We start from the raw sequence: 15,169 nt of genomic DNA, 5'->3' as shown, positions 1-15,169 counted from the left end.
CAAAACAATATAGCGTATACAATTGCGACACAAATCATATTGTAATTGAATGTTAATAAAAAATTTACCTTTCCTTTTCATTCTGCAGCTGTAGTAATTTTCTAAAAATGCAATGCACTATGGCCGCCTGGAGGTGTTCTGTACACAGAATGTATACTGACCACCAGGGCTGCTGTTAGAAATCGCGGGGCCCCGTACAGACTACCTGGCAGGCCCCCCCCCCAAGAAAATATTAATATATTTAGCTGAAATTACAACAAAATCACTATTATCAGACACAAATATAACATAACTCGCAAAATTCCTGCTAAATCTAAAAAAAAAAAAACATGTTAAATAAAAAAGATGAGATGAGTAAAATATACAGGCTGGGCAGTTGGAGCTCAGTGATCAGAGAGACAGAGAGAGAGAAACAAAGTTACAATTTACAAATAAACTCCTGAGCAGAGATAAGTGCAGGGAGGGGGGGGCACACAAGGGAGGGCGGTTAGTGAGGGACGACTGTCTCTTTCTCAGCAGATAAAAGCTGATAGCAGGGAGAGAGACAGATCAGATTCAGGTGCTGGAGGAAGATTTCTGTATTTGTTGTCCATCATTAATCCCCCTCTCTGTGTGGGCCCCCCTGTGTGCTCGGGCCCCCTACAAGAGGGCTGGTGGTCCCCACCTATCAGCGGCCCTGCTGACCACACCCCCAGAAACATAATTTCCTGCTTGTGTGATTGGCTCACCAATTTTCCCAGAAGTCTGCACTAAGATACGAGTCAGATTTCTGGCATCCCCTGCAACAAAAATGTAATTTTTGGTGAGAAACTCACAATAGGAACACGTCTAAAGGGATGCAGGCCACAGCAGATTTCCTCATTAGAGCCCTGCAGCTTCACAGCTGACAGATAATTATGAAACCAATTTTTTGTGCCACAAAAGTGGAGTTATCCTTTAAGATTAGGAACACTTACACTTAAATAGATATAAAGCGCTTTTCACCCCAGATGATGTCTTATCAGACGAAACGCGTCGGGTCTATTGCCATTAATGTCATTGCGTTTCATGTGATCTACAGGATATCTAATGAAAAGCGCTTTATATCTATTTAACTCCACTTTTGTTTAGAAAAAAACATTCCCCTCTGGGTGATCTCTGTACATTGCAGGGATTATAACAAACTTTGTTGCAGATTTCTTCCTTTTGTTATTCTGAAGAAATCCCTGTTTGTTCCTCTGTGCTGAGTGGGTCAAATGGGAGTGGTTTCATAATTATCTATCAGCTGTGACAGCTGCAGGGCTCTAATGAGGAAATCTGCTGGGCCTGCATCCCTATAGATGGGTTTCTATTGGCAGTATCTCACCAAAAATGACATTTTTGTTGCAGGGGATGCCAGAAATCTGACTTGTATCTTAGGGCAGACTTCTGGGAAAATTGGTGAGCCAATCACACAAGCAGGAAATTATGTTTCTGGGGGTGTGGTCAGCAGGGCCGCTGATAGGGGGGGACCACCAGCCCTCTTGTAGGGGGCCCGAGCACACAGGGGGGCCATAGAATCCAACTACCCCTTTGGATGGGTATATATATATCCGCTTGCCGACTGGCAATTTTTCTTTGGCAGGCTGGCTCGGCTGCGTGAACAGGGGTACGTCCGCTCGCGGGAGCGGTTCTGGGGGCATGCGCACACCCGCCCCAACTAGGCAGCGGGGATACTGATGCACAGTCGGTGCCGCCGGGCACCCGCAATCGCTCCCCGCTGAGAGAGAAGGACGGTCTTCAGTTGTAAACACAGCCGACCGTTCTTCTCTCTGGAATGATCACAGAGCATCTGTGATCCTTCTATATAGGATCACAGGTCTCTGTGATCATTTCACAAGTCCTTCCCCCCACAGTTAGAAAACACCCCCTAGGCTTACTCTTAACCCTTTGATTGCCCCTGGGTTAACCCCTTCCCTGCCAGTGTCATTATTACAGTAACAGTGCATATTTATAGCACTGATTACTGTAGTAATGTCACTGGTCTTCCCAAAAGTGTCAAAAATGTCAGTTAGGGGTCCGATCTGTCCGCCGCAATGTCGCAGTCCCGCTAAAAATCGCAGATCGCCGCTATTACTAGTAAAAACAAAATAAAATAAAAATGACATAAATCTTTACCGTAGTTTGTAGACGCGATAACTTTTGCGCAAACCAATCAAAATACGCTTATTGCGATTTTTTTTTTTTACCAAAACTATGTAGCAGAATACAAATTGGCCTAAAATGATGAAAAATGTTGATTTTTTAATTTTTTTATTGGGAATGTTATATAGCAGAATGTAAAAAATATTGTTTTTTTCTTTTTTTTTTTTTTTTCAAAATTGTCGCTCTTTTTTTGTTTATAGCGCAAAAAATTAAAATAAGTTGATCAAATACCACCAAAAGAAAAAAGCTCTGTTTGTGGGGAAAAAAAGGACATCAATTGTATTTGGGTACAGCATTGCAGGACTGCGCAATTGTCAGTTAAATCAACACAGTGCAGAATCACAAAAAATGGCCTGGTCATTGAGGGGGCAAATCTTTCCGGGGCTGAAGTGGTTAAAGAGAACCCATGCAGGCACGTACATTCTTCTCCGGTGCGATCTGTTCAGTTGTCGGTTAAGCACTGCGGTGCGTATAAATAGTTTGGAAATATAATAAATATTGATTTAGAATTTCTGGAATAGATTACATACGGTGGATAATGGTCGGGCCGGTCTGAGCGCGGCGTGCCGCGGTTTACTTCCCGTTCGCGGAAGTTCTAAAGATAGCGCGGTAATTGTATAATGATGATCTGGGCCTTTTATCCTTATTAACAATCATCATCTTGGTAAGTGGACGCAGTTCCTGCATCACGTCATCATAACACAGACACCGGGCTTTGCCCGCCATGTCCTGCGAATGACCTCCGCTTTATTGCTCCTCTACGCTATTTGATGGCGTCTTATTTAACCCCTTGCTGCCCAGCAGGTCGGCTCTGTCCCATGAAAAGCTGTACCTGTACGTCGCTTCGCAGGGGCTGATAGTGGGGGCACACGCGCGCAGCCGGAGGTGCGTGCACGCGCCAATTGGCTACAAGACAGAGGTTTGTTTACGCCAGGAGCAACAATGCACATAAAATCACGCTTTTAACCGCAGGAAAATGCGCTGCCTTCTGCAGATGCCCACGGTTACCAATAGATGTTAATGGCACGCCAACGCAATTGGCATGCACTACTTTTGTAAACTCACTGCAACTGCATCGCATGCTTCTTCTGTACCATGCGCTCTGGTGCGCAGGTGCATGTGAATTGCGCAGGAATGTACAGTGCGTTCCTCTGCAATTCCCAACGTGAACCATCCCCTAGATCAGTGATGGCGAACCTTGGCATTCCAGATGTTTTGGAACTACATTTCCCATGATGCTCAACTACACTGCAGAGTGCATGAGAATTATGGGAAATGTAGTTGCAAAACATCTGGGGTACCAAGGTTCACCATCACTGCCCTAGATCATCAATATAGCGTTGGATACATCCATATGTATAATGGGAACCAATGTTTTTCTTTGAAATCATTCTTAATTGCTTAGAAATGTCTGAATAGTACAGAGATTGGGATGTCAGTGAATATTAATGATCCTTGAAGTGTTATGTTTACTTAAGTAGAACAGATGATGGCGAATTCCTGATTGATTCTGTCTTCAGGAGGTTCTCTGCCTGGGAAGAGAAGGCCAGCACTGCAATAACAGAGGAAGGAACGTTACAAATAGCTAAATACTATATAATATATATTTATATATGTAACGTAGTATCCAAACACCATATAAATAGTAGAAGGACTAGAAATAGTAAAATGATACAACCATTCTACATCTATATATAATAAATGGTAAATGGATTTATCCATGTTACAGCTTTTGTTCCTTCTATTTATATGATGTCTTGATACTATTTACGGGTTTGTTATTTGACCTGACAAACGGAGTGATACCTTAAAGCAGTATTAAACATTTATTATATTGCAGCTTTTCAATTCTTAGCTGTGATGGCTGCATTTGTTTTCTTTTTTAAGCTTTGGTGGGATGGCCTTGGAACGGGAAGGTTGGATGGCCTTGGAATAAGATGGCGGGATGGCCTTGGAATGGGAAGGTGGGATAAACTTGGAATAGGATGGTGGGGTGACCTTAGAATGGGAAGGCTGGATTACCATTGAAATTGGATGACCTTGGAATGAGAAGATGTGATGGTCTTGGAATGGGAAGGTGGGATGACCTTGGAATAAGATGGTGGGATGGCCTTGGAATGGGAAGGTGGGATAGCCTTAGAATAAAATGGTGAGATAGGCTTGGAATGGGAAGGTGGGATAGGCCTTGGAATAAGATGGTGGGATGGCCTTGGAATAAGATGGTGAGATGGTCTTGCAATTGGAAGGTGGGGTAGCCTTGGAATGGGATGGTGGGACGGCCATGCAATATGAAGTTGGGATGGCCTTAAAATAGGATGGTGGGATTACCTTGAAATAAGATGGTTGGATGGCTTTGCAATAAGATGGTGAGATAGCCTTGGAATGGAAAGGTGGAATGGCCTTGGAATGGAAAGGTGGGATCATGACCTTGGAATAAGATGGTTGGATGGCCTTGCGATAAGACGGTGGGATGGCTTTAAATTAGGAAAGTGGCATGGCCTTGGAATAAGATGATGGGATGGCCTTGGAATGGGAAGGTGGGATAACTTTGGAATGGGATGGTGGGATGGCCTTGGAATGGGATGGTGAGATGGCCTTGAAATTAGATGGTGGGATAGCCTTAGAATGGGAAGGTGGGATAGCCTTGGAATAAAATGGTGGGGTGGGCTTGGAATGGGAAGGCAGGATAACCTTGGAATAAAATGGTGGGGTGGGATTGGAATGGGAAGGCGGGATAGCCTTGAAATAAGATGGTGGGATGGGCTTGAAATGGGAAGGTAGGATAGCCTTGGAATAAGGTGGTGGGATGGCTTTGGAATGGGAAGGTGGGATGTCCTTGGAATAGGAAGGAGGAATGTCCTTGGAATGGGATGGTGGGATGGTTTTGGAATAAGAAGGTGGGATGGCCTTGAAATAAAATGGTGCGATGGCCTTGAAATAAAATGGTGGGATGGCCTTCAAATAGGATGGTGGGCTGGCCTTGGAATTGGATGGTGGGATAGCCTTGGAATGGGATGGTGGGACAGCCAACAAGCTATCTATATGTCTATCTGGATGTAGTTTTCTTAAATACTGATACAGATTACTTTTTATTTTCTCCCGCAGTCGCTCTTGAATGAACTGGACAGAAGTATGGGAAGATACAGAGATGAGGTCAATCTAAAGACCGCCATCATGTCTTTTATCAACGCCGTCCTTAACGCTGGAGCAGGAGAGGTGAGCTTATTGCGATTTAAAAAAGCAAGTTTCCTTCATCTACATGGTGTGAACCTAGGAGGTACAGAGGGTCCAAATGTCTGGGGGCCCCTGAGGTCAGAGGGCACAGGTACAATGGCTCTTCCTCTTCATTCACAGCAGTGTGCTTTTATTACATTCTGTACAAATATTTCTCCTTATTTCACTTTTCTGAAGCACTCAGAGGAGTTGGGGATTTGGAAGTCTTCATGAACCTTGTCCTTGCTCCCGGTATCCCTTTTGTTTGTCCTACCTGTGTATCTTCCCTTCTCCATGGCGCCCCTACTCATTAGCTCCCTTCACCCGACCTACCCTAGAGTATCAGAGCCACATGTCACCCTTTGAACTTTGACCGAAACTTAAAAATAGAAGTCTGCATGTTGTATTTAACCTTCCTGTAATAATAAAACCGGTCCGAAAAGTTTTAGTCTTTTTGTAAATAGGTGACTGTGGCGGAATGGACACTGAGAGTGTGGTTTGTGTTGAGAGAGTGAGAACTCTTTCACTTGGGACCATCATATTTCTGAGCAGTGTCCCTCAGGAGATGTGTGGGGATGTATTGCAGATGGCTAGAAAATGGTTGAAGTGTTTCAAAGACCCATGCCAGTGGGGTGGGATTTGTTATTGTGAATACCTGCATTCCATTGTCCTATTGTTCCTGTCTGCCTTGTAAGCTTATTATGGGATTTGTGTTTGTGTGGGGGATAGCGCAAAGAGGGAGGGATTTTCGCAGAGTGTAGATCTCTTGTGTTTTCAATAAACAATTCATTCTAGTTTGACTCCCAGAACTGTGGGTCGTCCAGTTACTGGGGGGGGGGGGGATTTTGCCTTGGATATTTTAGTACTTCCTCAGCTTCAAGGATTATACAGCGGAGATACCTAGGCTGGGTATTGGAGATCCGTTACAGTGACCTCTACACCCCTTGTTACATATTCGTTCTTGCACCTTCAAGATATTTCTGTCAAACTTTAGGAAGTACAGCACATTTTTTTAGACTTCACTGGCTACATACCTGTTCCAGGTCATTGACCCATTTAAAGGTGGTCCTCCTGACTTCATCACAGTTGCAGCACCTTCTAAAGCAATGCATGGAAGTTATATGTAACAGTTGTTTAAAAGGGCCCTCTTCTTCCTGCGTCTGCAGCCTGGGGGAGGGGGGGGGGTCTGTTTTCTATCACTGCCCCATCCTACACACACTTCATAACAATATCCTTGCCCGCTCTGCACTTGAAAACAAAGAGTCAGCTGTGAATGAATGCTTCCAGAGCTGTTCCTTTAAAAGGCCATTTCTCCGGGCCGTTTGCTGTTAGGGGCGGAGGCGCGCACACGCTGCCGGTAGCACAAAATATTTTAATGGTTTATGACACGATCTCATTTCCAAAACCTGGATCACACGGGTGATAGATGACAGACGCTGCAAATGGTTTCCATCTCCTCCAATCTGCGGGAGATTGAAAGATGCAGCCCAGAGCTGTCCAGCACTTAGAGGATAGCCGGATAATGGGGATTTAGAGTGGAACTCCACTAGCCAAAATGCTTGTGTGAAGTGAGTCATTTTGGTTGGGGGGCCCGTGGAACCCAACTTACCTTAGAGCGGTTGGGAAATCCCTGTCTAAGCTCCCTAGGTCCCTCTTATGTGTAAGTCCCCCTGTGTCTATTAGGGGCACAGGGTGACCGAGAAAATGATGGACAACTACTTAATGGACACTGAGAATATGGTTTTGATTACTTCAAATAGGACAGTAATATTTATCCACAATATCCCTCAAGAATTCTATGATACATTCATTTCACTGCATCAGAATGATAGAAACATTGTATGAGCTTTGCCTCATAGACTATTGTAGACCGTTGCCATGAAGTCTGTGACTTCTGAATAATCAAAACATTGCTTTTGTGTGGATTGCAAGTACTTCAATGTAGAAGACGGACAATCTGCTACTGGGGTCTCCTGCTATTGTCTGTTTAATAAGGTGTTCTGTGTTTATACTTAGGATGATGTGTATTGTACTTTGTTTTAGCCTTGTTGCAGTGCTGAGTTAATTAGCATGTTAATTATAACATTGTCTAGGTCTGGATTCCCATTCACCTATTGTTTCTGTCCAGATGGCTAGGTAATTAGCTCTGGTTAATTCTGTTTCTGTATATAATTTCATCTGCATATGATAATGTACAGGGGCAGACTGGCAACTTTCAGCCCAGGGGGCAAGTACAAACCATAGGCCCATGGTGCAGCAACTCGGCCCCCCTCCCACTCTCTCTCTTCCCAACCTCCTCCTGACCCCCATTGCAGGCTGAAGCTCTGCTCCTAGTACTCTCTACTCACCGGCCGAATCTGGTTTCCTGACTTGGCCAGCAGGGGCGGTTGGGGGAAGCTGGGACAGCTCGGTTGAGGCTGGCCAGGGGAGGAGAGTCTCCAGTGGGGCATGGAACTGGCCTCTGCTCAAACACAGCTTACACCATCCATGCTGAGGGGAGGGCTGCGCTCTGTCCTTGTCTTTATCCTGCACTCAGTAGGTCAGCGGTGGGGGCTTTTTACTTCTATTCACCAGGAATCCTTTAAGCATGTCTGTGGCAGAAGCAGTGCAGCCTTTTTATGGGGCATCAGAATGGCCCAGGGGGCAATTGCCCCCCTGCCCCAGTCCTCCCCTGATAATGTAATCAGGCTCACCTGACCTGGTATATATTCGGTGTGAGTTTGTTCAATAAATGTTCCAAATCTTATCACGGTTATGAGTAAGCGGCTGTGTGCGCCGTGAAACGCGTTAACCTGGATTATCTGTTCCCTGCACTGTCTGTTCACATTTTGATTTGAAGAATAAAGTATTCCAATTGTTTTCATCTACCTGGGTGCGGTTCCACTACTTCTTTTCCAAATCTTATACAAGCTATTCTTGGCAGTTTTGTATGGGGGCGGCTAGAATATCTGATATCTATGTTCAAGACTGAAGGAAGCGGTATTCTGACGGGAGCCCACAAGTGCATTGTGGGTCGTGGTTCCGTTACTACTTGCTTTGGTTTTGTTTAGAGTGTTTAAGGGTTAGGACCCCTGTCATCTTTTTATTGCAGTCTGTGTCCCCTCTGAGGAGATTCACTCTCGTTATTTGTCCTGGTGGCCATTGTCAGAAATTGAGGGGAAAGCCAACATTTCCTGCATTTTGGAGAGATTTCCTCTCACTTTCTAATGTGTTTACATGACCAGGAAGTAAAGGAAAATCTCCCCAATGGGTCACAGATATATAAAAAAAAAAAAAAACGGACAAGGGTTCTAACCAGGGATTCACCTTCCCGAAGAAATAGGGTTGCTTTTGGAGTTTGAAAGTAAGTTTATACAGAGGTAAGCTATTATTGATTAAGTTGAGCCAGGTTATATTTGCTTTGTTTCAGAAGTGACTGCACTATTGTAAGTCTTAGGGTTTAGATTTTCTCCCAACCCTTAATGTTCTGCTCATGCATTTATTTTGTTTGGATTCCATGTTTTTCTTTCTTCTTTAACCTTTGTTATTTACTAAAATAAAGATTATTTAAAAAAAAAAAAAAAAAAAAAGTTAAGCCAGGTGGTTAAAGTGGGTTGGGAGGCTCCCTTCCAAGACAGAAGTATGTTTTCTTTTGACAAAAAAATACAGGATACGTAACAGCCGCTGGATATGCATTATATTCCCAAAAGTATTGGGACGCCTGCCTTTACACACACATGAACTTTAATGGGATTCCAGTTTTAGTCCGTAGGGTTCAATATTGAGTTGGCCCACCCTTTCCAGCTATAAAAGCTTCAACTCCTCTGGGAAGGCTGTCCACAAGGTTTAGGAGTGTGTCTATGGGAATGTTTGACCATTCTTCCAGAAGCGCATTTGTGAGGTCAGGCACTGATGTTGGACAAGAAGGCCTGGCTCGCAGTCTGCACTCTAATTGACCCCAAAGGTGTTCTGTCGGGTTGAGGTCAGGATTCTGTGCAGGCCAGTCAAGTTTCTCCACCCCAAACTCGCTCATCCATGTCTTTATGGACCTTGCTTTGTGCACTGGTGCGCAGTCATGTTGGAATAGGAAGGGGCCATCCCCAAACTGTTCTCTGAAAATTTGAGAGTATGAAATTGTCCAAAATGTCTTGGTATGCTGACGCCTTAGGAGTTCCCTTCACTGGAACTAAGGGGCTAAGCCGAACTCCTGAAAAATAACCCCACACCATAATCCCCCCCTCCACCAAATGATTTGGACCAGTGTACAAAGCAAGGTCCAATAATTCGGCGAATGGAGGATCTAAGCTATGAGGAAAGACTACAAGCACTGAACTTATTCTCTCTGAAGAAGAGACGATTGAGGGGGGGATATGATATCAATGTACAAATACTGTACTGGTGAGGACCCGAGCATAAGGAACAAACTTTTCAGAGAAAGGGAATACAATAAGACATGTGGCCACTCACTAAAACTAAAGGAAAAACGGTTTAACCTTAAAATACGTAGGGGGTTCTTTACTGTCAGAGCAGTAAGGATGTGGAACCCTCTATATCAGGCAAAACGTGTCAGTGGGTGCCGCTGTTGGGAGGAGTTGGGGCTGAGGCCACTCTTTACCTTCTATACCAGGGGTCTCCAAACTTTCTAAGCAAAGGGCCCATTTACTGTCCTTCAGACTTTTGGTGAAGGGGCCAGACTGTGGCCAGTGGGAGTAGAAAATGCACCAAAAGTGACCCATCATTGGTTTTAACTACTTGCCGACCGCCTGCCGCAGATATACTGACTACGGCAGGCTGGCTCGGCTGCGTGAACCACCATACCTGTACGAGCGGTCTGCGGGAGCACTCCTGGGAGCGCGTGCGTGCCGCCGGAGGCTCACTCGCGCCCCCATTAGGCAGCAGGGAAACCGATCCACAGGGCCTGCAGCCGTGATTGCCGCCGGCCACGCGCAATTGATCCCCCTGGAAAGAGAACGACAATCTGCTGTTGTAAAATCCAAGTTTGGCTGTTTTGAATGCTGTAAGTTTTTTGAATTCGGCGCCGCCAGTACCCGAAAGTGATGTCATGTCATGTCATGACATCACTTCCGGGTACTCCGGGGGCACTGAATTCAAAGAAATGGAGACCCGGTCAGACGGCGGCGGTGCAGATGGAGACCTGGTCAGACGGCGGTGGTGAAGGTAGGATGCCCAGGTCTCCCAGTGGGACGAGCCGCAGAAGGCGCGGAGGGGGGGGACGTCCCCTCCCGCTCCTTGTAATGACAGCTGAGCGGCTTCTCAGCTGCATCGTTTGTCATTACAAGACAGCCGACCGTCGGCTATGGACGCCGGTACCGGGGTGATGCCTCTAGCTGCAGACATCACTCCGGTACAAGCACTTTCCCTAAATATTGGCAATGTCGCTAAATCAAAAGGCCGATTCCGATATATCGGGCAAAGTGCATATCGGCCTTCGATATATCGGCTTTGCCGATAATCGATCACTATATAGATTAGTGAATAGTGCCTCGTTTATGGTGTTAGTAGGGAGCATGGTGCCAGTGTCATTGGCATTGTTTGGTAAAATAGTGCCCCAAGGGCCAGATAAAGGAAAGCAAGAAGCCACATTTGCCCCCCAGGCCGCAGTTTGGAGACTGCTGTTCTATACACTCAGAGCTGATTGGTGTGCGGCGTTGGATTACTATTTGATTACAGAGCTGGATGAGCATATTTATGCCTGCGCCCCTTCTTAACAGTAGAATATTTGAGCAACGCCACCTGTCCCTTGGCGCAGTGCCCCATCAAGTCTATGTGCGCTCCCAAAAGAACGTTGACTCATTTTATTCAGTTAGTTTTTTTTTTTTTATCTCGGAGGATTTATAATGAAGATCAGTCCATAATCCTCAGGTCTCCGCTGTGTAATGCGCAGCGAGGTCACGGTATGACAGGGAGGGATGAAATACAGCTGACCCGGGACTGATCGATGGACTGTTAGCTCCGCTCCGGTGCCAGAATTGGTGGAACTCCATTGAGCTGCTCTAAAGGAATGATACCGTCTGCCAAAACCAAAGAAATAAATCAAATAACAAATAAATTATATTCGAAAAAAATATCGTTAAGCACTTGCTGGGATTTTGTACTTCCATACACCGATTTAGAAGTCTGTGACTGATCCTGAGATGTAAAATGACTGACATTTTTTTATGCTTTTCCCCTTATAGGACAATTTGGAATTTCGGTTACACCTCCGATATGAATTTCTCATGCTGGGAATCCAACCCGTTATCGAGAAACTGAGAAGACATGAAAACGCCACCCTGGACAGGTAGAACAATGGCCCCCTCCGCGTCCAATCAAATTAAAGGTTTATCATAAAGAGGACCTGTCATTTGTAATAGAGGGAAATGATGGGGGAGGGTAGACACTTTGATTGCATTTTTGTTAAGAAGGCTTTTTTTTTTTTTAATTATATCTATAAAGTAGAGCTGCCAGTAGCTTTATAAATGTATTTATTTATTTATTTATTACAGGTATTATACAGTGCCATCAATTTACGCAGCGCTTTACATATATTTTGTACATTCACATCAGTCCCTGCCCTCAAGGAGCTTATAATCTAAGGTCCCTAACTCACATTCAGTGGTGGCTGGTGCTCCATGGGTCGGGGGGGGGGGGGGGGGGAGGCGGCAGATGGACCACACCATACCCCCCCCCCCCCCGGTCGCTGGCTCACTCACCCTGGACATGTGAAGGGCAGGCAGCGGTGGCTTCCCCTCAGTCTCCTGCGTCTCCTCCCTTCTCCTCCTCCTTGGCCAATGGCATGCAATGGCATGGCTTCTCCTTTCGGCCGGGTCTCACTCAGGACCCGCTTCCTGATTGGCCAGGAGGAGGATCCTTGTGACAATAGTGAATATTCATTCGCTATTGTCACACAACTAGGTGGGCTCAGGGTGCAGTGCTCTGCGTCCCGAGCCCACCCTTTTTTGAAGCCTATTAGAGCCTCTGGTTCTAATCACGTGCTTAAAAAAAAAAAAAATACCTCATTGGAATCCATGCGTCCGGTGCCCTGCATGTAGATTAGGGAGCCGGACGCATGGATTGGGGGGGCGGCAGCTCTACGCCCCCAATGGATGGGCTGCCGCTGCTCACATTCATACATACACATACCAGGGCCAATTACCCTACCACAAATATGCAGCAACTGTATAATTTTTCAGAAAAGCTCCACCTTTTATCACTAAAATACTGAACTGATCTCCAGTAAGTGATTTTGCCTGGGCTGATCATAGAGACCTGTGATCCTATATAGAAGGATCACGGGCGCTCTGTGATCATTCCAGGGAGAAGATCGGTCGGCTGTGTTTACAACAGCTGACCATTCTTCTCTCTCAGTGGGGAGCGATCTCGGGTGTCAGGCGGCAATCGGAACCGCCTGCCCCGTACATCGGCTTCCCTGCTGACGAGCAGGGGCGGGAGCGCGCCGCCGGTGGCACGTGCTCGCCCCCAACTGCCTGTGCGCGGACGAAGTTTAGCTTCGGCAGTTTGCGCAGGAGCGGCTGCCTGCCGCAGTATAACTGCGGCGGGCAGTCGTAAAGTGGTTAAAAGTGGTTGTTAACATCTGAAATGAAAAATGAACTAAGCATATCCTTCTATAGTGTGTATTCGTCTCAACCCAAAACACAGAGTGTGATTTCTGTTTCTTCTCTTTTTCCTCTATCTGCATTAGTCACTTCTGGTTTCCCCTGACACCAGAGATTCCTGGGAGATGGCCCCGTCCCCCTCAGGGTGACTGACAGCCTAAGCCGTGCACGTTTCCCTATGAGACTCTGTAGAGCTAGGTGTGTCCTTTTTCTTTATCAGGTCCCAGATTACACTCAGCTCCCTGCTCTATGCTGTGCATTGTGTGACATCAGATCCTTCCCCCCTACCTGCTGGAGCTGAGAGCATAGCTCCCAACTTTTTGAGATGGGAATGAGCAACACCTATTAGCAAAAGTATGTAAGCATAGGGCACACCGCCGGTTACTTTATTTTACCACTACTATTTCTTTATATTGGCTTTTTATATTTACAAATGCAACAATTTAGAAATTGGATGAAATATTTACCACTGGGAAACACTTTTTGAAAGTTAAAAAGTACATTTTATATACAACTATATAGATGAGACCAAAATGAGGGACAAATGAGGAGTAAAGAGGGACTTTGTTCCAAATCAGGGACAGCCCCTTAAAATCAGGGACAGTTGGGAGCTATGGAAATGGCCTTTGATCTGTGTGCTTTAGGAGGCTCTAGAGGATAATGGGCTGCAGACAAACAGGTACAACTTATGTAGGAGGATTTGCTTCACCTCTGTGTATCACCTGAGGCAGGGGCAGACTGGCAACTTTCCTCCCAGAGGGAAAGTACAAACCAAAGGCCCATGGTGCAGTGACTCGGCCCCCCTCCCACTCTACCTCTTTCCCTAGACCCCCATTCCAGGCTGAAGCCCTGCTCCAGATACTCTCTACTCATCGGCTGTATCCGGGTTCCTGACCTGGCCAGCAGGGGGTGGTTTTTGGGAGCTGAGACAGCTCGGTTGGGCCTGACCGGGGAGGAAAGTCTCCAGTGGGGCATGGAACTGGCCTCTGCTCAGACACAGTTTACACCATCCATGCTGGGGAGGGAGGCCTGCGCTCTGTCCCTGTCTTCAACCCGCAGTCAGTAGATCAGTGGTGGAGTCTTTTTTCTTCTCTTCACCAGGAATCCTTTAGGCATGTCTGGGGCAGAAGTGGTGCAGCCTTTGTACAGGGCATCAGAGAGGCCCAGGGGGCAATTGCCCCCCTGGCCCCTGGCCAAGTCCTCCCCTGACCTGAGGCCAGTTACTTTACTGGTATATGTAAGGGTTTACAACCACTGTAAGGACACGTTAATGGCCCTAACTGTGGGTGAGTTCAAATCTTGTAGCGGACTGGATGTGGCCATTGTTTGGAGACCTCTGAACTGGTTGAACCAATCTAAAAAAAATAATAATAAATAAATAAATAGAAAACCTTCATATACAGAACACGATACCCACAGTTGATCCAGAGGAAGGTAAAAAAAAAAAAAAAAAAAAAAGGCATTGCATAACATGGTCCAAATTTCACCAAGGCAAGAAATTCCTTCCTGATCCCCTAAGCCCTGGATCAACCATCTCTGGTGTTATTACTTAGAAATGTTAATATTCAGTTATATTCTGTGAATTTAGGAATGCATCCAGCTCTTTTTTTAACAATCAGCTAACCTGGCCCCGAGTTAGTTCTCAAAGGAGCCTATTCCACATTATTCCACATTATTACAGCTCTTACTGAGATGAAGCCTTTCCGTAAGGTTTGAGAACAACACGACTCCAAAGCTTTTATAAACCCCATTGTAACTTTATAATGTAGAATATATTTTATTTTCACGGTATAATGCTGTATTAGGAAGACGAATGTTTGTTCACACTCTTGTTCAATGTGTTAAACTCACATCTAAAAAAATATAAAACTACTGTAATAACAAAAACAAATTGTATCTACATAAACATAGCTATTAAAGGGTCAGTCCACCCGAACGTGATATTTTTGTTACTGGTGCAGCCCCTGGCTTCTTACAATATATGCTTTGGCTACCCCAATAGTGATATCTTCTGGCCTTAATTGCCGACTCTGTTTCTGTCCCCCTGGAAGTGTTGGGTGTTCCAACCCACCAAATTTTGTCCTCAAGGAAAAGGAGAGACGGTAAAGTGGTCTTACTCTACAGCATCTACCAAACACCGAAATATCTTTGTTTTTTTTTAGGTGGAGTGACCCTTTAAGAGCTAATGGGCATTGTGT

The 15,169-nt window shown here is 45.5% G+C and overlaps 1 protein-coding gene across 2 annotated transcripts in view; it reads left to right on the top strand.

Annotated features, from left to right (window-relative positions):
* Positions 1 to 15,169, top strand: part of DAAM2 (dishevelled associated activator of morphogenesis 2) — a 342,052-nt gene that overhangs the window by 182,106 nt on the left and 144,777 nt on the right. For both annotated transcript variants that reach the window (XM_082249299.1, XM_082249298.1), the window contains exons 7-8: positions 5,269 to 5,379; positions 11,553 to 11,656. In XM_082249299.1, coding sequence (XP_082105425.1) covers positions 5,269 to 5,379; positions 11,553 to 11,656 — 215 coding nt within the window. The remainder of the gene's footprint in view (positions 1 to 5,268; positions 5,380 to 11,552; positions 11,657 to 15,169) is intronic.

Source organism: Pelophylax lessonae (assembly GCF_965119305.1).
Source record: "Pelophylax lessonae genome assembly, chromosome: 3".
Classification (NCBI taxonomy): domain Eukaryota; kingdom Metazoa; phylum Chordata; class Amphibia; order Anura; family Ranidae; genus Pelophylax; species Pelophylax lessonae.
Note: the sequence above shows the minus strand (reverse complement) of the source record. Positions and strands in the feature narration are given on the sequence as shown.